The 25,953-nt window shown below is 43.5% G+C and overlaps 1 protein-coding gene across 4 annotated transcripts in view; it reads right to left on the bottom strand.

Moving 5' to 3' along the window:
- The window catches only part of LOC135514324 (proprotein convertase subtilisin/kexin type 5-like), a 42,656-nt gene extending 32,927 nt beyond the window's left edge, over positions 1–9,729 (bottom strand). For 2 of the 4 annotated variants that reach the window (XM_064937724.1, XM_064937725.1), the window contains exons 1-3: positions 9,154–9,728; positions 4,498–4,602; positions 2,228–2,374 (exon numbers count right to left, since the gene is read on the bottom strand). In XM_064937724.1, the coding sequence (XP_064793796.1) occupies positions 2,228–2,374; positions 4,498–4,602; positions 9,154–9,333 (432 nt within the window). In that variant the 5' untranslated portion in view covers positions 9,334–9,728. Of the gene's footprint in view, positions 1–2,227; positions 2,375–4,497; positions 4,603–9,153 lie in introns of all 4 variants that reach the window. The other 2 variants (XM_064937726.1, XM_064937723.1) reach the window with 2 other exon arrangements.
- Positions 9,730–25,953: the final 16,224 nt, after the last annotated feature.

Genomic DNA, 25,953 nt, shown 5'->3' with positions numbered 1-25,953 from the left:
GTGGATGTTTTATCCTCTGACAAATCAATTGTAAGTTTTGGCGTTCCTCTAGGTTCTGTTTTAGGACCACCATTGTTTTCACTATATATTCTACCTCTTGGTGATGTCATTCAGAAACATAATGTCAACGTTCCCTGCTATGAGGATGATACACATGTACATTTCGATGGAAGATAGTGAAGCACCAAAATTGCCAACCCTGGAAGCCTGTGTTTCAGACATAAGGAAGTGGATGGCGGCAAATGTTTTACTTTTAAACTCAGACAAAACAAAGATGCTAATTCTAGGTCCCAAGAATCAAAGAGATCTGCTGTTGAATCTGACCATCTTGATGGATGTACAGTCGTCTCAAATAAAACTGAAGGACCTTGGCGTTACTCTGGACCCTGATTTCTCTTTTGACAAACATATCAATAATATATCAAGAACAGCTTTTTTCTATCTTCGTAACCTTGCAAAAATCAGCAACCTTTTGTCCAAAAACGATGCATTTAAGCTAATCCATGCCCTTTTCACTTCTAGATTAAACTACTGCAATGGTCTACTCTCCAGCTAAAGCACTAAATAAACTTCAGTTAGTGCTAAACACGGCTGCTAGAATCCTGACTAGAACCAAACAATTTGATCATATTACTCCAGTGCTCGCCTCCCTACACTGGCTTCCTATTAAGAGTAGGGCTGATTTCTAGGCTTGACTGCTAACCTACAAAGCACTACATGGGCTTGCTCCTACCCATCGCTCCGATTTGGTCCTGCCGTACAGACCTACACATACGCTATGTTCACAAGACGCAGGCCTCCTTATTGTCCCTAGAATTTCTATGCAAACAGCTGGAGGCAGGGCTTTCTTCTATAGAGCTAATTTTTTATGGAATGGTGTGCCTACCCATGTGAGAGATAAATGTCGAGACAGAGTCTAAGTCTTTACTGAAGACTTGTCTCTCAGTAGGTCCTATGATTGAGTGTAGCCTGTCCCGGGGATGCGGACGAGACCTACACAGCCTCGTCTCAGGGTAGTAAGTTGATGATATTCCTCTAGTGCTGTGGGGGCTGTGCTTTGTTTTGCTTGCGGTTATGGAACCCTGACCTGTTCACCGGGCGTGCTACCTTGTTCTGGACCTTTCTCTACCGCACCTGCTGTCTCGACTTCTGAATGCTCGGCTATGAAAAGCCAGCTGACATTTATTCCTGAGGTACTGACCTGTTGCACCCTCTACAACCACTGTGATTATTATTATCTGACCCTGCTGGTCATCTATGAACGTTTGAACATCTTGAAGAACAATCTGGCCATGTACTCTTATAATCTGCACCCGGCACAGCCAGAAGAGGACTCAGAGCCTGGTTCCCCTCTAGGTTTCTGCATTGCTTGCGGTTTGGGGTTTTAGGCTGAGTTTCTGTATGGCACTTTGTGACCCCTGCTGATGTAAACAGGGCCTTATAAATACATTTGATTGGTTGATTGATTCCATAGACATAGGTCCTGTTCGAATCCTTTGAAAATGCAACTTTCCCTCCTCCGTTCTTTGAAGAAATTATTGATCTGACATTTTTTGGACTGGTGAAAGCTATGAACTGGAATTCTTGCTTTAACTTGTCCAATCATGCTAGATCAGTTATTAGTCCAAGGAGGAGTGGAAGGAATGGAAGCATTTGAACCGCTTTTAAATAGGTCCAGAGATGGATGGAGAAAGTCAGTTGTAGACTAAAGTCCAGGTGAACAAACGTCAACAGACGTGAACATGGACAAAGACTAGTAAATCTTATACCTAAACAGGAAACACTCATGACTGACTATAACCGATTATGAAACTGGACAGATAAGTGGAAGCTCTAAAGTCAAAGTACTGGCATTATCTTTGCCAAGTTAACCATTGACAGAACCCAGAAGAAGAGAAAAAGACCGGAGTGCTGACCAACTGCACGAAATGTGGGGGAGCCATGATTTGTATGTGGATGTGACTAGCAGCCACAAGTGAGTGAAGTATTCTGTCTGTGTAGAGCTGCATAGCTTGTGCAGTCTAGACGGAGTCATCTCACACTGCTGTATGCATTTAAATCCTCTCGGTGTCATTAGAAAAGGTGTGAGAAGATGTCTAGACATTAGCCGCACTACACCCAAGATTCACTCTCACACACAGCCTGCGGAGCCTCCATTATGTGGGTCAGGGTGGTGGTGAGTCCAGTGACCCTGAGTCCTGGGGTTTGGCCTGATCTGCATACTCACGATGTACCACATACTGTTCCACTTGGCGTCGTTGAAGAAGATGGACTGGGCGGGGCTAGTCTGGGCGGGGCTGGAGAGAGGGCGAGGGGCCGCCTTGTAATCCCTCTTGATCCGCCTCTTCACCACCTGCTGCTGAATCCACTCCACCTAAAGCAGAGGGCATACCATTGGACAGTGAGTGAAAACAATATCAAACAACAAATCACTGAACAGGAACACGAAGGGATTACGGGCAAGCATGTTTTGGGTGGACAATGGGAGCTGGAGGAATATGCGTGGAGAAATACATGAACAAAGTGCACACACACATCACAGGTCACATCAAATCTCTCAAACCTAGTGGATTTATTTCACAGAATTCCTTGGCTCATCTTGGAAGTTTGGGAGCATTGGGTAGGATTTATTTTCTATTTCTAGAAGAAAATGGACAAGGAAATCTCAAACCTGGCCAGATTAGAGCCCTATACTTGATATGTAGCTACATAACTGACTGCTGCATCTCACATTTGCACAAGGGTAGTGAAGTAGACACTCATATCAGAGGGAAAAATCTGTCAGTCTCTCCAGAGAGCAGAGGGGAGAAAAGAGAGCGGAGGGGAAAAACAAAATAAAAATGGAGAAAAGAGAGCGATGGGGTAGACCAAGAAAAACACAGGCAGAAAGACAGGGGGGGGGGGTGGGGGACACCTAGGATGTAGTTGTGAAGTCTAAAAAGGAAAGAAACAAAAAACATACAAGTGTAACAGTGATGGCGGGGCGATCAGACTGGTGCGAAGACAAGACAGCAGGCACAAGTCTCTGCTCATTTTACTCTGTCTATAACATCAGGTTCAAAGTAACCGTTTCCACACCTCACTGAGCTCAGAACAGCAGAGCCATCAGTGTGTGTGTGTCTGTCTCTCCGTCTGCCTGCCTACGTCCGTGTGTTCGTGCATGACGAGTGGTAAGCCTTATGCAACGGTCCTCAGACAGTCACCTGGACAGGAGGTCTGACCCCAGCAGCCAGTCATCCATTAGCTCCGCCACTGACTTGAGAGTGCACTAAGAGGGAGAGGAACCGGATCTGAACTCTCCCTCTTCCTTCAGATGGTGAACTGGACTGGGGGCTTTTGAAATACGACTGCTTCTGCTTTGCCCCTTAAGGGTTTGCAGGTGGCTCTCTCTCTCTCAATCGCAGTCTCTGCCTCTCTCACTGACTGGATCAGTAACCAAGGGCAACCAGGATCCAAAAGGGCCAGCCGTACAGCAGGAGTGCCAGTTGAAGTCAGAGGTTTGTAATGCATACTTCCTTCGTTTCTCGCTTCCTTGAAGGGATCACTGATCTGACATGAACGTATAGGTAGAAGTGATGAGGTCCTTGCCTATCCAAATCAGTTATAAATCAGTGATTACTTTGAGGAAGTCTCGTATGGCTCAATTGTTAGAGCATGGCGCGTGCAATGCCAGGGTTGTGGGTTCGAAAATGCATCCACTCACTACTGTAAGTCGCTTTGGATAAGAGCGTCTGCTAAATAAATGCAGATATTATATTTTTTTTGCAATGGGGTAAAAGGTCCCCAGGGTGAGGTCACACTCAAGGACCTCTTCTCCAAGCCACGGAGACATGCGTGCCAACAGGTAGACCGCACAACGCACACAAACACACACGGCGTGCCTGCTACACCCAATCGGACTCTCACACAAACACACAGAGATGACTGGCATGACACAACTAAGCAGAACAATGTGATCAGTTAAATAACCGACTACACACACTGAGTCCAGTGCACCCGTGATAAGAGTCCTGCCCAAAATGAGACTGGCATCAGAATGTTAGGACACTGACCCCTGAACAGACAGACACCCAGCTCAGACTGCAGGGCCAGCTGACATCATTTACACATCTCCTTCCTGTCAACCCCTTACGCAGAAGAGAAACCAGAGGAAGAAGACAGGCAAAGAGACCACTGCTCTCTCTCACCCTCTGTGACACCTGTCAATGCCAAACTGCCTGCTTCCCCGAGGGGAGTATTGTGGAATATGTTCAAAACGGCCAATGTTTCAAGCGAGTATAATACATCTCACGTTGATGACAACTATGCTCAGTGGCGCTATGGTTGGTCGACTTTTTTGAAGCTCGGTGTGCTGAGCTACAATTGTGCCCTGTACTGTACGCATCATCAGGGCAAGACCAATGCCAGTGTTCTGAGACTCATCAATAATGCAGGCAGATGTCGATGACCCGTCTGGGGGGCCCACGAACACTGAGGCGGCGACGGTGACAGGCTTACCTTGGGCTCCATCGAGATGAAGCTGTGGCCACCGCGACTGGACAGCGTCGACCTTTTGATGGTTCTGCTGTGAAAGAAGTGATAGTGGTCCTTCAGGTCGCCAATCTGCCGAGGAAAACACAAGCCATCAGTCTACAGTAAACACACTGGTTCCGAACTGGTGTGAATTAGGTTGTAATTTCAGATGCATTCACGGGTTATGTACCAAAAAGACATCAGGAGGTGGCATCATGAATGTAAATGAGACAGAAATATAAAACATTTATTTATTTGTCCCTTAAGTAAAAAACGGCAACCGAGTTTGACGGGAAACACAAACATCCTAAACAAGACAGACAGAGACAAAGTCTGTGTTTTTACTGATCATTTTGTTTAGGAATTATTAAGTGATTAAAAACACGTCACTCTGTTACCAAATCCAAAAATCGGTAACAGAATGTGGCCAATTCAATTGCAGTCAATGTGAAATCAAAGTCAGTAGAGAACAGTAAAGTATCGTTAAATACAGCACAGTAGAGTTCAGTACAGTATGATGTAATATACTCTACTGGACTGTGCTGTCCAAACATGTGAAACATAGACGTCTACGATTGGTACAGATTTGGTCCGATCTGGACCAAACAAATTTGGTCTTGCTTGGGGGTGGAGGTTGATAGAATATAGCCAACTGCAATGGAGGATGTTTTGTGTACCTCTTCAGACACATCACCATGAAGAGAATGACATTCATATGCCTTTGTTTCATGCAGATCAAGTATCCATGATGCAATTCTGTTACCAGGTGTTGATCCACTTCGCTTACTGTAGTTCAATACCCCAAAATTGATTTTTCAAACTCAAGGTATCATTGCTGACACCCCATTCTTTCTGCAGACATCTTTGAAACGTAATTTTGTAGTAGATATTTAACAAAGTCTTTGGAAAACGTGGTCACATAGAATACTGAGGGAGATTTTTACTGTCATTCTGTTTCCGAACTTGACATCGGCACTGTTCCTAATGTAAATGTGTTTTAGTAAAATGCTCTGTGGCAATTGTTAAAAGTAGACTTCTGCATATACACAGAATATACCAAACAATAAGAACACCTTCCTAATATTGAGTTATAACCAACACTTTCGCCCTCAGAACAGCCTCAAATCGTCAGGGCATGGACTCTACAAGGTGTTGAAAGCATTACACAGGGATGCTGGCCGATATTGAGTCCAAAGATCCCACAGTTGAGTCAAGTTGGCTGGAAGCCCTTTGGGTGGTGGACCACTCGATACACACAGCAGCGTTGCAGTTCTTTACACAAACCGATGCGCCTGGCACCTACTACCATACCCTGTACAAAGGCACTTCAATATTTTGTCTTGCCCAACACACTCAATGGCACACAAATACAACCCATGTCTCAAATGGCTCAAGGTTTAAAAATCCTTCTTTAATGTGTCTACTCCACTTCATCTACACTGATTGAAGTGGATTTAACAAGTGACATCATTAAGGGATCATAGCTTTCACCTGGTCAGCCCATGTCATGGAAAGAGCAGTGTAGTTGTATGGTTTGTTAAACAATGATTTTTGCCTGGCATACATTTGAAAGTGAAAAAAAAGGGTAACTTTTACAAAGTGTTACGGTGGAATTTCTCATAGACCCAGAGGTCAGGCTTTGACCGCGTCACTGTCAGAACGTGGAAGACACAAGGCAACAGCAGGTAGCATACAGTGCATCCGGAAAGTAGTCAAACCGCTTGACTTTCTCCACATTGTTACATTAAAGCCTTATTCTAAAATGGATTCAATTGTTTATTTTTCCCTCTTCGACCTACCTACACACAATATCCCATAATGACAAAGCAAAAACTGTTTATCATTTTTTTGTCAAATTCATCAAATAAAAATACCTGTACCCAATGCAATTCTCGTAAAGGAGAGGGGGGGGGGGTAAATTGCCACTATATAACTAGGGAGAAAGGGTGGCGGGGGTTTGAGAGCTGGATGACCCTGCTGGTCTACGATACTCCTTTTCAACCTGTCAGAATACATAGTATGGCTTTCATCGTGGATAGAGCACGCGCTGATGCTGACCAGCTGGTAAGTGTCTTCACTGACATTTTCAACCTATCCCTGACCCAGTCTGTAATATCATTATGTTTCAAGCAGACCACCATAGTCCCTGTGCCCAAAAACGCCAAGGCGACCTGTATAAATTACTATCGCTCCGTAGCACATCTGTAACCATGAAATGCTTTGAAAGGCTGGTCATGGCTCACAACAACAGCATCATCCCAGACACCCTGGACCCACCCCGATTCGCATACGACCCCTCAGGGGTGCTTGCTTAGTCCTCTCCTGTACTCCCGGTCCACCCACGACTGCACGGCCGTGCACGACTCCAACAGCCTCGTTAAGTTTGCAGATGACACAACGGTGGTAGGCCTGATCACTGATGACACAGCCTATAGGGAGGTCAGAGACCTGGCAGAGTGGTGCCAGGACAACAACCTCTCCCTCAACGTCAGCAAGACAAAGGAGCTGATCGTGGACTACAGGAAACGGAGAGCAGAGCACGCCCCCATTCACATGGACGGGGCTATAGCAGAGCGGGTTGAGAGCTTCCAGTTCCTCAGTGTTCCACGTCACTAAGTATCTATCATGGTCTAAAACACACCAACAGAGTGGTGAAGGCACGGCAACACCTCTTCCCCCTCGGGAGGCTGAAAAGGCTTGGCATGGGCCCTCAGATCCCGAAATGTCTACAGCTGCACCATCGAGAGCATCTTGACTGGCTTGGTATGGCAACTGCTTGGCATCCGACCGCAAGGCACTACAGTGGGTAGTGCGTACAGCCGGGCTCTCTGCCACCCAGGAACTCTATACCAGGCGATGTACTGATAAGGTTTACTATCCGTCAGTTTTATTCCTAGTTATATTTACATACACAACATGACCATAAGTATACGGACACATGCTCGTTGAACATGTCATTCCAAAAACATGGGCATTAATATGGAGTAGGTTCCTCCCCTTACTGCTATAACAGCCTCCACTCTTCTGGGAAGGCTTTCTACTAGATGTTGGAACATTGCTGCTGGGACTTGCTTCCATTCAGCCACAAGAGCATTAGTGAGATCGGGCACTGATGTTGGGCGATTAGGCCTGGCTCGCAGTCAGCGTTCCAATTCATCCCAAAGGTGCTCGATGGGGTTGAGGTCAGGGCTCTTTGCAGACCAGTCAAGTTCTTTCACACCAATCTCACCATCCATTTCAGTATGGACCTCGCTTTGTGCACGGGGCATTGTCATGCTGAAACAGGAAAGAGCCTTCCCCAAACTGTTGCCACAAAGTTGGAAGCACAGAATAATGTAGAATGTCATTGTATGCTGTAGCATTAATATTTACCTTCACTGGAACTAAGTGGCCTAGCCCAAACCAGACCCAGAGCATTATTCCTCCTCTACCAACCTTTACAGTTGCCCCTATGCATTGGGGCAGGTAGAGTTTTCCTGGCATCCGCAAAACCCAGATTCGTCCATCGGACTGCCAGATGAGGAAGTCTTGATTCATCACTCCAGAGAACACGTTACCACTGCTCCAGAGTCCAATGGCAGCGAGCTTTACACCACTCCAGCTGATGCTTGGCATTGTGCATGGTGATGTTAGGCTTGTGTGCGGCTGCTTGGCCATGGAAACCCATTTCATGAAGCTCCCGACAAACAGCTATTGCTCTGACGTTGCTTCCATAGTGTTGCAACTGAGGACAGACACACGGTTGGACAGAAGGCATCCTATGACAGTGCCACGTTGAAAGTCACTGAGCTCTACAGTACGGACCATTCTACTGCCAATGATTGTCTATGGAGTGTGCATGGCTGTGTGCTAGATTTTATACACCTACCAGCAACGGGTTTGGCTGGAATAGCAGAATACACTCATTTGAAGGACTGTCCACATACTTTTGGTCATGTAGTATATCTACCTATCTCGTATCCCTGCACATCAACTCAGTACGGGTACCTAGTGTATAGCGAAGTTATCGTTACTCATTGCGTATCTATTACGGACGCGTTTAACATTTTCTTGTTTATCCCGATTTTCTTTCTCTCTGCATTGTTGTGAAGGGCCATAAGCATGTACCTGCTAGTCCACACGTTGTTTACGAATCATGTGACGAACACAATTCCAAACATTTGATTTGAAACGTGATTTTATCAGGAAGACCCTTATTACTTTGAAACAAGAAAATACTCGGCAGTAACTGTTGCGTGTGGGGGCACCTGTTATTCCACCGCTGTGGAGCCTAATGACTACACTCCCCCTTCATTCAGTCATTGTCTGTCCCGGTTGTGATAGGCTGATCCCCGCCACACACAACCACAAACACAAGATACTATCCGGGGTTCAAGTTTCAAGTTTTAATCAAGGCACATAAGAATGAAGGTAGCGCGTTCGGGCTGGCCCTGTGGGAGGACTCTCCACTGTGTCCCCGGGCCCGGTGGCTAACCTTGACATTTGAACTTCAATCCGAGTGACAACGAAACACCACGGTTCAATATCAAAATGCGTTTTATTTATCAAACAAAAACACTAGTGCAGGATTTGATTTTGAAAGTCTTTTTGAAAGTTATTTGAAAAATATATACAACTTTTTCAGAAGAACCACAAACATACCTGTCCCATATTCTTATAGCCATATTTGCCCGCTATCCGATCAGCGATGTCGTGTCCCCCGTTTATCCGTACAGCCCAATGGTTGGTGTAAATCCGAGCTTTGCACGGGACAGACGTAAAACCGAGCAAGTGCGCCAGGATGCACATCAAGACTATTCTCAAAGCGGCGTTCCAAACCATCTTCCACTACTTCTCCCCCCCCCCCTCCTCCCCCCCGAGCCTCCCGTGTGTCCTCCTTCCGATCAGGCAAACAACCAAACTTCTCTTCTCGCCGCAGGCAGTGCAAGCAAGATTATCGTATAACTGTTCGCTCCACATAGACTACACGCAAGGAAAGAAAAACGGAAACCGAAAATGCCTCAAAAGCCCGTTAGACGGTCCTGTTCTGTGTTCTCCGCGTGCATGGAGAGTTCGAAGTTTGCTTATTTCTCCGTAGCAGCAGTGAGGATAATATGGCTGAATCTATGGTCTGAATACAGTGCTCTGGGTTAATTCCTTTCACCCAGAACTCGGATGTTGGTTCTCATTCTCCCTTTACAGTGGCGAAAAAAAACGAGCGACTCTCTGAAGAGTAAGAACGGCTAATGCTGCGTTTGTAACCAAGTGGGAGATGGAAATGTACCAATTGAAATCGTAAACACCAGTTGGATATACTTTCATGTGTTTTGAACTCGTTGAGAAATGCCGATAGACTATGGTCAACAAACTGCGTCAACTATGAACTAAAAGTACAACTATCATGCTTATATACAGTGCTCTGGATTGTAACACATAATATAGTAAAAAACAACAACATATTAATAGATTGCTTTGTATAAATAATGTTTTGTTACGTTTAACTGCCGAAAATGCTGTTATCGAGGTCATTTCCTTAGTAGGCGAGGTCAGCATGTGTGGGAGAAGTCTGAGCTCAGGGATGATAGACGAGTTTCCCCACTAGTAATAACCAATTGGAGGGCCGTTCAAATGAACGTATTCGAGTCATATGTTGTAAATCCCACTTTCCACTTGGTTACAAATGCAGCATAAACCTAGGTGCTGCCAGAGCTCTGCTGGGTCTTAAAGGCACACCTAATTAGTTCTCAAGATGGTCTATCAGATACTGTATCTATGACTGAGAGACAGTGTTTGCCCGTTTGATAGACCCTCTAAAGGCTATTGTTATTTGCTAAATGCTTGATATGTCAGAATATTGCAGGCGGGGTTAGTGTGATTTGGAACAATGTGACAGACTTTGTTACTTTGTAGGCCTAACTATTTAAATTGTTACAAATGATTTCTGCACACAAAATAGGGAAAACAACATTTTACACACTGGGCTGGGATTATTAGGCCTATAGCTTAAAAGACAAGATGGAAATGGTGAAAATCCCCAGTGTAGATTGTTATCATGAATATCCCAAGCAAGTAATAACTAATTATTGCTGCCACCTCTCTCATCAGTGTTCCGCTTCGTTAAAGATGTTGCACAGTAGACTACAATCCACCAACATTTGTCACGGTAGTAGGCTAATGGTGTCATTATTGAGGTTGGCGTTATTTGTCGGCCAATTTGAGGCCTACTGATTGCTAGGTTTTTTGTTTTCGTAGCAGTGGCTTGGAGTAACTCCGCAGCAAGCCAGGGACAGTGCACACAGAAAATCTGTGTTCCGCCTCAAACACAAGTAGCAAATCAGCATAATTGCTCTAATTGCGGCCAATTTCTTGGTGAATGGACCCCGCTGTCAAATCTAACAACAAGCGGGGGACAAGAATATCTCACGGTCCTCCAAAATGAGATGAAAGGAACCAAAAACACCCCATGACCGCGAGCATTCAGTGCAGAGACAGACTTGTAATCTAAAGCATTGAAAGGAGAAAAAACCAGCAATGATTTGAGAACGAAATCAACTACCCAGCTCACGACCCCATTCTCTGTGCGGCCAAATCCAGCCCCCTATTTGGGAATGAACCGTGTGAACCCCACAAAACATCTTTGTCGACAGCATCTGAGAGAGCAGTAGCGAGTGACAACAAACATCGGCATTCCTGCGTACATTCCTGCTCGAGTTCATTGAAATGTTCAAAGTCGAGCATACGTCCACCATTGAGACACAACTATTAGCCTATTTTGAACCATCGTGTGACACGGTACTAGTTGAGCTGAATAGAAACATGAAGTGAGGCAAGAGAGTTATAACAGCCTATATAACCTAAATATATTATCTTCACATAAGGGGGGCTTGGGGGTCTTTAGCTGGGGCCCATTATTTGGGCTTTCCCTGTCGGGAATAGGCCTCCACCTGTACAATTTTAAAAGTGCCACCTCAAAAATACAAAGGCGGGTGAGGGCCAATCGGATTGCTATGCAGGGGCTATCTATTGCACAACAGATCAAACATTGGTCCTCCTACTACAGCAGCATACAGGGCCAGAGTGAGTCATTCCTGAGAGGCAGTAGCCTCATACTACCATGACTTTCTGTTTCGCTACACAGATTCAGTGATTGATTGGTGACGTGAAACGAGAGTGCAGCAGTGAGGCTGGTAGTGGATCAGACTAGAGAAGCAGAGTCCTGCTGGAAACCAGAAGCATGAGTTAATTACCAAGTGGCCAAGATTATACACATTCATAATGACCAAGACAAATCAGGGATGGAGATAGCGTTTTAATAGAAAGGACTATTAAAACGGTCCGTCTCACGCTACCTCTCTCTCCATCCGGACCTTTCTTTCTTCTTGCTTGCACTCTCCTTCCCCACTCTCTCTTTCTGGGTTGGCTTCCAGAAAGTGAGATTTGACTTTGACCTCTGACCCAAGAGCTGTGTAGACTTCTGTAGTTGAGCACAATGGCAACAGCCACTCACCCTCCCTCGCCCTATCTCGGAATACGGAGCTCTACATTGTGGGCCACAATGTTTTGTTGAAATATAATATATACAGTGGGGCAAAAAAGTATTTAGTCAGCCACCAATTGTGCAAGTTCTCCCACTGAAAACGTTGAGAGAGGCCTGTAATTTTCATCATAGGTACACTTCAACTATGACAGACAAAATTAGAAGAAAAAAATCCAGAAAATCACATTGTGGGATTTGTAATGAATTTATTTGCAAATTATGGTGGAAAATAAGTATTTGGTCATCTACAAACAAGCAAGATATCTTGCTCTCACAAACCTGTAACTTCTTCTTTAAGAGGCTCCTCTGTCCTCCACTCGTTACCTGTATTAATGGCACCTGCTTGAACTTGTTATCAGTATAAAAGACACCTGTCCACAACATCAAACAGTCACACTCCAAACTCCACTATGGCCAAGACCAAAGAGCTGTCAAAGGACACCAGAAACATCATTGTAGACCTGCACCAGGCTGGGAAGACTGAATCTGCAATAGGTAAGCAGCTTGGTTTGAATAAATCAACTGTGGGAGCAATTATTAGGAAATGGAAGACATACAAGACCACTGATAATCTCCCTCGATCTGGGGCTCCACGCAAGATCTCACCCCGTGGGGTCAAAATGATCACAAGGACTGTGAGCAAAAATCTCAGAACCACACGGGGGGACCTAGTGAATGACCTGCAGAGAGCTGGTAACAAAGTCTACCATCAGTAACACACTACGCCGCCAGGGACTCAAATCCTGCAGTGCCAGACGTGTCCCCCTGCTTAAGCCAGTACATGTCCAGGCCCGTCTGAAGTTTGCTAGAGAGCATTTGTATGATCCAGAAGAAGATTGGGAGAATGTCATATGGTCAGATGAAACCAAAAATATAACATTATGGTAAAAACTCAACTCGTCGTGTTTGGAGGACAAAGAATGCTGAGTTGCATCCAAAGAACATCATACCTACTGTGAAGCATGGGGGTGGAAACATGCTTTGGGGCTGTTTTTCTGCAAAGGGACCAGGACAACTGATCCGTGTAAAGGAAAGAATGAATGGGGCCATGTATCGTGAGATTTTGAGTGAAAACCTCCTTCCATCAGCAAGTGCATTGAAGATGAAACGTGGCTGGGTCTTTCAGCATGACAATGATCCCAAATACACCGCCCGGGCAACGAAGGAGTGGCTTCGTAAGAAGCATTTCAAGGTCCTGGAGTGGCCTAGCCAGTCTCCAGATCTCAACCCCATAGAAAATCTTTGGAGGGAGTTGAAAGTCCATGTTGCCCAGCAACAGCCCCAAAACATCACTGCTCTAGAGGAGATCTGCATGGAGGAATGGGCCAAAAACCCAGCAACAGTGTGTGAAATCCTTGTGAAGACTTACAGAAAACGTTTGACCTCTGTCATTGCCAACAAAGGGTATGTAACAAAGTATTGAGATAAACTTTTGTTATTGACCAAATACTTATTTTCCACCATAATTTGCAAATAAATTCATTAAAAATCCCACAATGTGATTTTTCTGGATTTCTTTTCTCATTTTGTCTGTCATAGTTGAAGTGTACCTATGATGAAAATTACAGGCCTCTCTCATCTTTTTAAGTGGGAGAACTTGCACAATTGGTGGCTGACAAAATTCTTTTTTGCCCCACTGTATATATGGATACATACAGTACTACTACTTTCTATCATGTAGTTTAGAGAACAGTGTCTGCACCTACACATAATTAGGGTACTTGTATATGGTAAGACAATAGTATGGGTCATTCCACAAAATGAGTGTCTTTTTGCGTCCATTTAATACTTTAAGTAGAAATTGTGCACCAATATAGAATTTTAAGAGTCTGTTATATTCAATGAGGTGCCCTTATTATAGACCACATGGGCTGCGTTTACACAGGCAGCCTAATTCTGATATTTTTTTCACAAATTGGTCTTTTGACCAATCAGATCAGCTCTGCAAAATATCTGATGTGAAAAGATCTGATTAGTCAAAAGCCCAATTAGTGTAAACACATCTGAATTGGGCTGCCTGTGTAAACACAGTCATGGAGAATTCAATAAATCTGTTTTTTAAAGCCCTAATTATTTCATTGCTTTGACAAAGTCAGTTCTGAAGATGATTTATTTCATGTGATTAGTGATTCATTTAAAGACAAAATCTGACAGTGTTACGTGAACTGAACTCTTGTTTTAATATTTTTAATGTATATATTTTATACACTGCTCAAAAAAATAAAGGGAACACTTAAACATCACAATGTAAAAGTCAATCACACTTCTGTGAAATCAAACTGTCCACTTAGGAAGCAACACTGATTGACAAATTTCACATGCTGTTGTGCAAATGGAATAGACAACAGGTGGAAATTATAGGCAATTAGCAAGACACTCCCAATAAAGGAGTGGTTCTGCAGGTGGTGACCACAGACCACTTCTCAGTTCCTATGCTTCCTGGCTGATGTTTTGGTCACTTTTGAATGCTGGCAGTGCTTTCACTCTAGTGGTAGCATGATACGGAGTCTACAACCCACACAAGTGGCTCAGGTAGTGCAGCTCATCCAGGATGACACATCAATGCGAGCTGTGGCAAGAAGGTTTGCTGTGTCTGTCAGCGTAGTGTCCAGAGCATGGAGGCGCTACCAGGAGACAGGCCAGTACATCAGGAGACGTGGAGGAGGCCGTAGGAGGGCAACAACCCAGCAGCAGGACAGCTACCTCCGCCTTTGTGCAAGGAGGAGCAGGAGGAGCACTGCCAGAGCCCTGCAAAATGACCTCCAGAAGGTCACAAATGTGCATGTGTCTGCTTAAACAGTCAGAAACAGACTCCATGAGGGTGGTATGAGGGCCCGACGTCCACAGGTGGGGGTTGTGCTTAAAATCCCAACACAGTGCAGGATGTTTGGCATTTGCCAGAGAACACCAAGATTGGCAAATTCGCCACTGGCGCCCTGTGCTCTTCACAGATGAAAGCAGGTTCACACTGAGCACATGTGACAGACGTGACAGAGTCTGGAGACGCCGTGGAGAATGTTCTCCTGCCTGCAACATCCTCCAGCATGACCGGTTTGGCGGTGGGTCAGTCATGGTGTGGGGTGGCATTTCTTTGGGGGGCCGCACAGTCCTCCATGTGCTTGCTAGAGGTAGCATGACTGCCATTAGGTACCGAGATGAGATCCTCAGACCCCTTGTGAGACCATATGCTGGTGCGGTTGGCCCTGGGTTCCTCCTAATGCAAGACGATGCTAGACTTCAAGTGGCTGGAGTGTGTCAGCAGTTCCTGCAAGAGGAAGGCATTGATGCTATGGACTGGCCCGCCCGTTCCCCAGACCTGAATCCAATTGAGCACATCTGGGACATCATGTCTCGCTCCATCCACCAACGCCACAGCAAATCATTAAAATCCAGACAGAAAATATTTACACAAGAAGCAATCTAATATCACACAGTCAAACTCTGTCGTTTAGTTAAGTTGCACCACAGACTGTCCAGGAGTTGGCGGATTCTTTTGTCCAGGTCTGGGAGGAGATCCCTCAGGAGACCATCCGCCACCTCATCAGGAGCATGGCATTGTAGGGAGGTCATACAGGCAGGTGGAGGCCACACACACTACTGAGCCTCATTTTGACTTGTTTTAAGGACATTACATCAAAGTTGGATCAGCCTGTAGTGTGGTTTTCCACTTTAATTTTGAGTGTGACTCCAAATCCAGACCTCCCATGGGTTGATATCTAGGATGTGTTATTTTAGTGTTCCCTTTATTTTTTTGAGCAGTTTATATATATTCAATGTTTATTCAAAAATAAACATTGAACATCTAATAGTCAAATCGGTGTAAAAGCAGGTGAGCTGGTTATACTCGTTGGCCATTTTCTGGTGGAGAACTGATCGAGCATAACACATCATCCCTGTTACCCATAGATAGACAGGCTAGAAATGTTCCCCCTCCCTGTTGTACACATACAGTGCATTCGGAATGTATTCAGACCCCTTGACTTTTTCCACAGTTTGTTACGTTACAGCCTTATTCTAAAATGGATGAAATAGTTTTTATCCATTTACTCTGAATGTCTTTGAGTTGCCCAGCCAGAGCACGGACTTGAACCCAATCAACTTTGCAGCGACGCTCCCTATCCAACCTGACAGAGCTTGAGAGGATCTGCAGAGAAGAATGGGAGAAACTCCCCAAGTACAGGTGTGCCAAGCATGTAGCATCATACCCAAGAAGACAAGGCTTTAATTGCTGTCAAAGGTGCTTCAACAAAGAACTGAGTAAAGGGTCTGAATACTTATGAAAATAAAGGTATTTCTGTTTTTAACCTGTTTTCACTTAGTCATTATGGGGTGTTGTGTGTAGATTGATGAAAAAAAAGTGTATCCATTTTAGAATAAGGCTGAACCGTAACAAAATGTGGAAAAAGTCCAGGGGTCTGAATACTTTCCAAATGCACTGTAAGTATCCATTTCCTTTGTCACAAAGGGATTTATAGCTGATTTAAGATGAAATCATCAATCCTGTCACTGTCCTTGTTATCCGTAATCTTTGGGATGTCCCTACCCCACTGAAGTTGAAATGTAAAATGGTTAAGGTAAGGGTTAGTGTTAGGTAAGGGTTATGATTAGGGGTTAGGGTGGCGGCGTCCCAGAGATCCCAGATTGCATCAACTACCCTGTTAGAGTGCCTGTAACTTTATTTGGCACTTAAAAAAAATATTATATTAATTCAACATCTTGAGAAGGGAAAACATGTTTTTTATTATTAAGTTGATGACAATGTTAAAATTGGGTGAAATTAAGTTATTTTCCACATCTCAAAAGGCACCGGATTGGTGGAATGACCCATATACATTCCATAAGACATTGAGTTATATTCAATGGGTATATCCAACAGCAGGAAATGTTACGTGGCCATAATAGATGTTACCTCAAAAGGTAAGGATACTGTATCTTATAGAAGCTCAGATTGATCTTTATTATGAGTACAACAGATTAGCAGTAGCATTAGAATCAGCATGTTTAATGTTCCAATTTTGTTGAGCTATTTTAAGTTGACTATGGTGAATATCAGGTGGAAACTCCCTCTAGTCATACAGATAATTACACCATTCTAATGCTTTATGACTAGAAGGGTTCAAGTGCACATTTTATTATTAGCGTACAGAATCAGAATCTGGCCTAAAACAGGCACCTAATAGAAGTTCTAATTCCAAGACCACTTTGCGCCCTCCAGTGGAGAACAACCACATTACAGAGAAGGTATTTTTGGTAGTCTGGGGTAGGATCCTGTTGTTAAAAGCCAATGAAGTGTACCACCTGTGTATTCTCATCATGATTGATGATCGATCTATCTATCTATCTATCTATCTATCTATCTATCTATCTATCTATCTATCTATCTATCTATCTATCTATAGCATGGGAACAAACCACTAGCTGGAAACTACAGCAAGCCTGAATTCAGAAATATTTACACCCTTGACTTTTTCCACATTTTGCTCCAGCCTGAATTTAAAATGGAATTTAAAAAAACTTGTCACTGGCCCACACACACACACACAATACCCCATAATGTCAAAGTGGAATTATGTTAAAAAAGAAAATAAATTAAATGAAAAGCTGAAATGACTTGTCTATACGTATTCAACCCCTTTGTTATGGCAAGCCTAAATAAATTCAGAAGTAAACATTTGCTTAACAAGTAAGGATGTAGAATAAGTTGCATGGACTCACCGTGTGCAATAAGTGTTGAACATGATTTCTGAATGACTACCTTCATCTCTGTAACCTACATATACAATTCTCTGTAAGGTTCCTCAGCCAAGTAGTGCATTTCAAACACAGATTCAACTACAAAGACCAGGGAGGTTTTCCAATGACTCAAAAAGAAGGGCAGTTCTTACACTTTGGATGGGGTATCAATACACCCAGTCACACAAAGATACAGGCATCCTTCCTTACTCAGTTGCCGGAGAGGAAGGAAACCGCTCAGGGATTTCACCATGAGGCCAATGGTGACTTTAAAACAATTACAGAGTTCAACGGCTGTGATATGAGAAAACTGAGGATGGATCAACAACATTAAAAAAAGGAAGCCTGTACAAAAGGCACTAAAGTGTGTGTGTACACACACACACACACACACACACACACACACACACACACACACACACACACACACACACACTGCAAAAAAAGTGCCAAAGCCATTCACTTTTTATCCTGAATACAAAGTGTTATGTTTGGGGCAACTCAAATACATCACATTACCGAGTACCACTCTCCATATTTTCAAGCATAGTGGTGGCTGCATCAAATCAAATTTTATTGGTCGCATACACATATTTAGCAGATGTTATTGGTCGCATACACATATTTAGCAGATGTTATTGGTCGCATACACATATTTAGCAGATGTTATTGGTCACATACACATATTTAGCAGATGTTATTGGTCACATACACATATTTAGCAGATGTTATTGGTCACATACACATATTTAGCAGATGTTATTGCTGGTGTGGCGAAATACTGTCACTCCAACAGTGCAGTAATATCTAATAATACAACATACAAATCTAAAAGTAAAATAATTAAAATAAGAAAAATATAAATATTAGGACAAGCAATGTCAGAGTCCGGAGTACATACAGTTGAAGTTGGAAGTTTACATACACTTATCCCCCCAAGAAACCTCCTTTTACTCTCTTTTCCAGGCGTTCTAGACGACCAATTCTTATTGCTTTCAGCCGCACCCTTATTCTACTCCTCCTCTGTTCCTCTGGCGATGTAGAGGTGAATCCAGGCCCTACAGTGCCTTGCTCCACTCCTATTCCCCAGGCGCTCTCTTTTGATGACTTCTGTAACCGTAATAGCCTTGGTTTCATGCATGTTAACATTAGAAGCCTCCTCCCTAAGTTTGTTCTATTCACTGCTTTAGCACACTCTGCCAACCCGGATGTTCTAGCTGTGTCTGAATCCTGGCTTAGGAAGACTACCAAAAATTCTGAAATTTTAATTCCAAACTACAACCTTTTCAGACAAGATAGAACTGCCGAAGGGGGCGGTGTTGCAATCTACTGCAAAGATAGCCTGCAGAGTTCTGTCCTACTATCCAGGTCTGTACCCAAACAATTTGAACTTCTAATTTTAAAAAACCACCTCTCTAAAAACAAGTCTCTCACCGTTGCAGTCTGCTATAGACCACCCTCTGCCCCCAGTTGTGCTCTGGACACCATATGTGAACTGATTGCCCCCCATCTATCTTCAGAGCTCGTGCTGCTAGGCGACCTAAACTGGAACATGCTTAACACCCCAGCCATCCTACAATCTAAACTTGATGCCCTCAATCTCACACAAATTATCAATGAACCTACCAGGTACCTCCCCAAAGCCTTAAACACGGGCACCCTCATAGATATCATCCTAACCAACTTGCCCTCTAAATACACCTCTGTTGTCTTCAACCAAGATCTCAGTGATCACTGCCTCATTGCCTGCATCCGTAATGGGTCAGCGGTCAAACGACCCCCACTCATCACTGTAAAACGCTCCCTGAAACACTTCAGCGAGCAGGCCTTTCTAATCGACCTGGCCGGGGTATCCTGGAAGGATATTGATCTCATCCCGTCAGTAGAGGATGCCTGGATATTTTTTTTAAATGCCTTCCTAACCATCTTAAATAAACATGCCCCATTCAAGAAATTTAGAACCAGGAACAGATTTAGCCCTTGGTTCTCCCCAGACCTGACTGCCCTTAACCAACACAAAAACATCCTATGGCGTTCTGCATTAGCATCGAACAGCCCCCGTGATATGCAGCTGTTCAGGGAAGCTAGAAACCATTATACACAGGCAGTTAGAAAAGCCAAGGCTAGCTTTTTCAAGCAGAAATTTGCTTCCTGCAACACAAACTCAAAGTTCCGGGACACTGTAAAATCCATGGAGAATAAGAACACCTCCTCCCAGCTGCCCACTGCACTGAAGATAGGAAACACTGTCACCACTGATAAATCCACCATAATTGAGAATTTCAATAAGCATTTTTCTACGGCTGGCCATGCTTTCCACCTAGCTACTCCTACCCCGGTCAACAGCACTGCACCCCCCACAGCAACTCGCCCAAGCCTTCCCCATTTCTCCTTCTCCCAAATCCGTTCAGCTGATGTTCTGAAAGAGCTGCAAAATCTGGACCCCTACAAATCAGCCGGGCTAGACAATCTGGACCCTTTCTTTCTAAAATTATCTGCCGAAATTGTTGCTACCCCTATTACTAGCCTGTTCAACCTCTCTTTCGCGTCGTCTGAGATCCCCAAAGATTGGAAAGCAGCTGCGGTCATCTCCCTCTTCAAAGGGGGGCACACTCTTGACCCAAACTGCTACAGACCTATCTCTATCCTACCATGCCTTTCTAAGGTCTTCGAAAGCCAAGTCAACAAACAGATTACCGACCATTTCGAATCTCACCATACCTTCTCTGCTATGCAATCTGGTTTCAGAGCTGGTCATGGGTGCACCTCAGCCACACTCAAGGTCCTAAACGATATCTTAACCGCCATCGATAAGAAACAGTACTGTGCAGCCGTGTTCATTGATCTGGCCAAGGCTTTCGACTCTGTCAATCACCACATCCTCATCGGCAGACTCGACAGCCTTGGTTTCTCAAATGATTGCCTCGCCTGGTTCACCAACTACTTCTCTGATAGAGTTCAGTGTGTCAAATCGGAGGGTCTGCTGTCCGGACCTCTGGCAGTCTCTATGGGGGTGCCACAGGGTTCAATTCTTGGACTGACTCTCTTCTCTGTATACATCAATGAGGTCGCTCTTGCTGCTGGTGAGTCTCTGATACACCTCTACGCAGACGACACCATTCTGTATACTTCCGGCCCTTCTTTGGACACTGTGTTAACAACCCTCCAAGCAAGCTTCAATGCCATACAACTCTCCTTCCGTGGCCTCCAATTGCTCTTAAATACAAGTAAACTCTCCTTCCAGACCCATATCAAATATCTCCAATCCAAAGTTAAATCTAGAATTGGCTTCCTATTTCGCAACAAAGCATCCTTCACTCATGCTGCCAAACATACCCTTGTAAAACTGACCATCCTACCAATCCTCGACTTTGGCGATGTCATTTACAAAATAGCCTCCAATACCCTACTCAACAAATTGGATGCAGTCTATCACAGTGCAATCCATTTTGTCACCAAAGCTCCATATACTACCCACCACCATTGCGACCTGTACGCTCTCGTTGGCTGGCCCTCGCTTCATACTCGTCGCCAAACCCACTGGCTCCATGTCATCTACAAGACCCTGCTCGGTAAAGTCCCTCCTTATTTCAGCTCGCTGGTCACCATAGCATCTCCCACTTGTAGCACACGCTCCAGCAGGTATATCTCTCTAGTCACCCCCAAAACCAATTCTTTCTTTGGCCGCCTCTCCTTCCAGTTGTCTGCTGCCAATGACTGGAACGAACTACAAAAATCTCTGAAACTGGAAACATTTATCTCCCTCACTAGCTTTAAGCACCAACTGTCAGAGCAGCTCACAGATTACTGCACCTGTACATAGCCCACCTATATTTTAGCCCAAACAACTACCTCTTTCCCTACTGTATTTAATTAATTAATTAATTTTGCTCCTTTGCACCCCATTATTTTATTTCTACTTTGCACATTCTTCCATTGCAAATCTACCATTCCAGTGTTTTACTTGCTATATTGTATTTACTTTGCCACCATGGCTTTTTTGCCTTTACCTCCCTTATCTCACCTCATTTGCTCACATCGTATATCGACTTGTTTATACTGTATTATTGACTGTATGTTTGTTTTGCTCCATGTGTAACTCTGTGTCGTTGTGTGTCGAACTGCTTTGCTTTATCCTGGCCAGGTCGCAATTGTAAATGAGAACTTGTTCTCAACTTGCCTACCTGGTTAAATAAAGGTGAAATAAATAAATAAATAAATTAGGTTGAATTCATTAAAACTCATTTTTCAACCACTCCACACATTTCTTGTTAAAACTATGATTTTGGCAAGTCGGTTAGGACATCTATTTTGTGCATGACAAGTGATTTTTTTCCAACAATTGTTTACAAACAGATTATTTCACATATAATTCACTGTATCACAATTTCAGTGGGTCAGAAGTGTACATACACTAAGTTGACTTTGCCTTATAACAGCTTGGAAAATTCCAGAAAATGTTATGGCTTTAGAAGCTTCTGACAGGCTAATTGACATCATTATAGTCAATTGGAGGTGTACCTGTGGATGTATTTCAAGGCCTACCTTCAAACTCAGTGCCTCTTTGCTTGACATCATGGGAAATTCAAAAGAAATCAGCCAAGACCAAAGAAAAAAAAACAATTGTAGACCTCCACAAGTCTGGTTCATCCTTGGGAGCAATTTCCAAACGCCTGAAGGTACCATGTTCATCTGTACGAACAGTAGTACGCAAGTATAAACACCATGGGACCACGCAGCCGTCATACCACAGTCAACTTAGTGTATGTAAACTTCTGACCCACTGGAATTGTGTTACTGTGAATTATATGTGAAATAATCTGTCTATAAACAATTGTTGGAAAAATGACTTGTGTCATGCACAAAGTAGATGTCCTAACTGACTTGCCAAAACTATAGTTTGTTAATTAACACGAAATTTGTGGAGTGGTTGAAAAATGAGTTTTAATGTCTCCAACCTAAGTGTATGTAAACTTCCGACTTCAACTGTATACACAGTGCATTTGGAAAGTGTTCACACCCCTTGACTCTTTCCACATTGTTATGTTACAGCCTTATTCTAAAATGGATAAAATTATTTTGTCATAAATTTACACACCATACCCCATAATGACAAAGCGAAATCTGTTAACAGAAATAATCTTATTTACATAAGTATTCAGATTCGAAATTGAGCTCAGGTGCATCTGGTTTCCATTGATCATCCTTGAGATGTTTCTACAACTTGGAGTCCACCTGTGGTAAATTCAATTGATTTGACATGACTTAGAAAAGAACACACCTATCTATATAGAAGGTCCCACACTTGAGAATGCATGTCAGAGCAAAAACCAAGCCATGAGGTCGAAGGAATTGTCCGTAGAGCTCTGAGACAGGATTGTGTCGAGGCACAGATCTGGGGAATGGTACCAAAACATTTCTGCAGCATTGAAGTTCCCCAAGAACAGTGTCCTCCATCATTCTTAAATGGAAGAAGTTTGGAACCACCAAGACTCTTCCTAGAGCTGGTCGCCAGACCAAACTGAGTAATCGGGGGAGACTGGCCATGGTCAGGGAGGTGACCACGAACCCGAAGGTCACCCTGACCGAGCTCCAGAGTTCCTCTGTGGAGATTGGGCAATCTTCCAGAAAGACAACCATCTCTGCAGCACTCCACCAATCAGGCCTTTATGGTATAGTGGCCAGACTGAAGCCACTCCTCAGTAAAAAGCACAACTTGGAGCTTGTCAAATGTACCTAAAGTCCTCTCAGACCATACCAAACAAGATTCTCTGGTCTGATGAACCCAAGATTGAACTCTTTGGCCTGAATGTGAAGCATCACGTCTGGAGTAAACCTGGCACCCTCCCTATGGTGAAACATGGTGGTGGCAGCATCATGAGGCAGTGGATATGTTTTTCAGTGGCAGGGTCTGCGAGACTAGTTTAGATCAAGGGAAAAATGAACAGAGCAAAGCACAGAGAGATCCATTATGAAAATCTGCTCCAGAGGGCTCAGGACCTCAGGCTGGGGAGAAGGTTCACCTTCCAACAGGAGAACGAACCCTAAGCACACAGCCAAGACAACGCAGAAGTGGCTACAGGACGGAGCCCTGACCTGAACACACATCACCGGAGAGACCTGAAAATATCTGCGCAGTGACGATCCCCATCCAACCTGACTGAGCTTGAGAGGATCTGCAGAGAATGGGAGAAACTCCCTGAATACAGGTGTGCCAAGCATGTAGCGTCATACCCAAGAAGACTCTAGGCTGTAATCGCTGCCAAAAGGTGCTTCAACAAAATTCTGAGTAAAGGGTCTGAACACTTATGTTAATGTGAGGTTTAAGTTTTTTTTATACATTTGCAAACACAACTAAAAAAATAATTATTTGTCATTGTGGGGTATTGTGTGTAGATTAATGAAGACATTTTTTACAAATAATTTTAGAATAAGGCTGTAATTTACAATGTGGAAAAAGTCAAGTGGTCTGAAAGTGCATTCTGAAAGTTATATATATATATATATATATAGACATTGTGGACAGTATGTTATTGGTATGCTTATAATCGCTAAGGACTAGGGAGTTAAGACAAAAGAAAATGGAATGGAGCAAAGCACAGACAAAATTCTAGAGGAAAACCTGGTTCAGTCTTCTATCCACCAGACACTTAGATGAATTCACCTTTCAGCAGGACATAACCATAAACAAGGCAAAATCTACACCCGAATTGCTTATCAAGACAGTGAATGTTCCTGAGTGGCCAAGTTAGTCTCGATTTAAATCTACTTAAAAATCTAATGTCAAGACCTGAAAATGGTTGTCTAGTAATGACTAATATCCAATTTGACAGAGCTTGAAGAATTTTGAAAAGAAAAATGGGAAAATGTTGCACAATCCAGGTGTAAAGCTCTTAGACTTACCTAGAAAGACTCAGCCGTAATCACTGCCAAAAGATGCTTCTACCACCTATTGACTCGGGGGTGTGAATACTTAAGTAAATTATATTTTGCTGTATTTCATTTACAATACATTTTCATTATGGGATAGTGCGTAGATGGCTGAGAATGTAATATTTAATCAATTTTGAATTCATGCTGTACCAAAATGTGTAATAAATCAAGGGGCATGAATATTTTGAAGGCATTATAGGCATATGCTTACACACAATGTATCACAGCCTACAAGCTAATGTAGTTTGTAAAGTACAAACCTATATTATTAGCATTATGTATAATATAAACATAGCAGCCAACGTTCAAGCAACAATTGTTAAGATTAAGGTTGCGTACGAGGTTGACCGCTCTTTCTACACTGATTAAAAAAAATCATAAAAACATGTAAAGTGCTGGTCCGATGTTTCATGAGCTGAAATAAGATCCCAGAATTGTTCCATACGCACAAAAAGCTGATCTCTCAAATGTGTTTACATCCGTTAGCGAGCATTTCACCTTTGCCAAGATAATCCATCCACCTACCTGACAGGTGTGGCATGTCAAGAAGCTGATTAAACAGCATTATCATTACACAGGTGCACCTTGTGTTGGGTACAATAAAAGGCCACTAAAATGTGTTGTTTTGTCACACCACAGATGTCTCAAATTGAGGGAGCCTTGTCATGCTGACTGCAAGAATGCTCAGTTTTGCTTGAAAATTTAAAATGTTAACTTCTCCACCATAACCAACCAACTTTGTTTTAGATAGTTTGGCAGTACATCCAACCAGTCTACAACAGCAGACCACTTGTAACCATGCCAGCCCAGGACCTCCAGGACCACTTCTTCATCTGCGGGATCGTCTGTGACCAGCCACCCAGACAGCTGATGAAACTGAGTAGTATGTCTAATATTACTATAATTATTTTGTTTAACCTTTATTTAACTAGGCAAGTCAGTTAATAACAAATTCTTATTGACAATGACAGCCTTCCGGGGAACAGTGGGTTAACTGCCTTGTTCAGGGACAGAAGGACAGATTTTTTACCATGTCAGCTCAGGGATTCGATCCAGCAACCTTTCGGTGTACTGGCCCAATGTTCTAACCACTAGGCTACCTAAAGGCCCTTTTGTGGAGAAAAATTATTCTGATTGGGGAGCCAGGCCTAGCCAGTGGGTGGGCTTATGCCCGCTCAGGCGAGGGGCACAGTTGCACCCCTGCCCAGTATGTGAAATCCATAGATTAGAGCCCAATTAATGTATTTAAAATTGACTGA

The sequence above is a fragment of the Oncorhynchus masou genome, chromosome 25 (genome assembly GCF_036934945.1).
Source record: "Oncorhynchus masou masou isolate Uvic2021 chromosome 25, UVic_Omas_1.1, whole genome shotgun sequence".
Taxonomy (NCBI): domain Eukaryota; kingdom Metazoa; phylum Chordata; class Actinopteri; order Salmoniformes; family Salmonidae; genus Oncorhynchus; species Oncorhynchus masou.
Note: the sequence above shows the minus strand (reverse complement) of the source record. Positions and strands in the feature narration are given on the sequence as shown.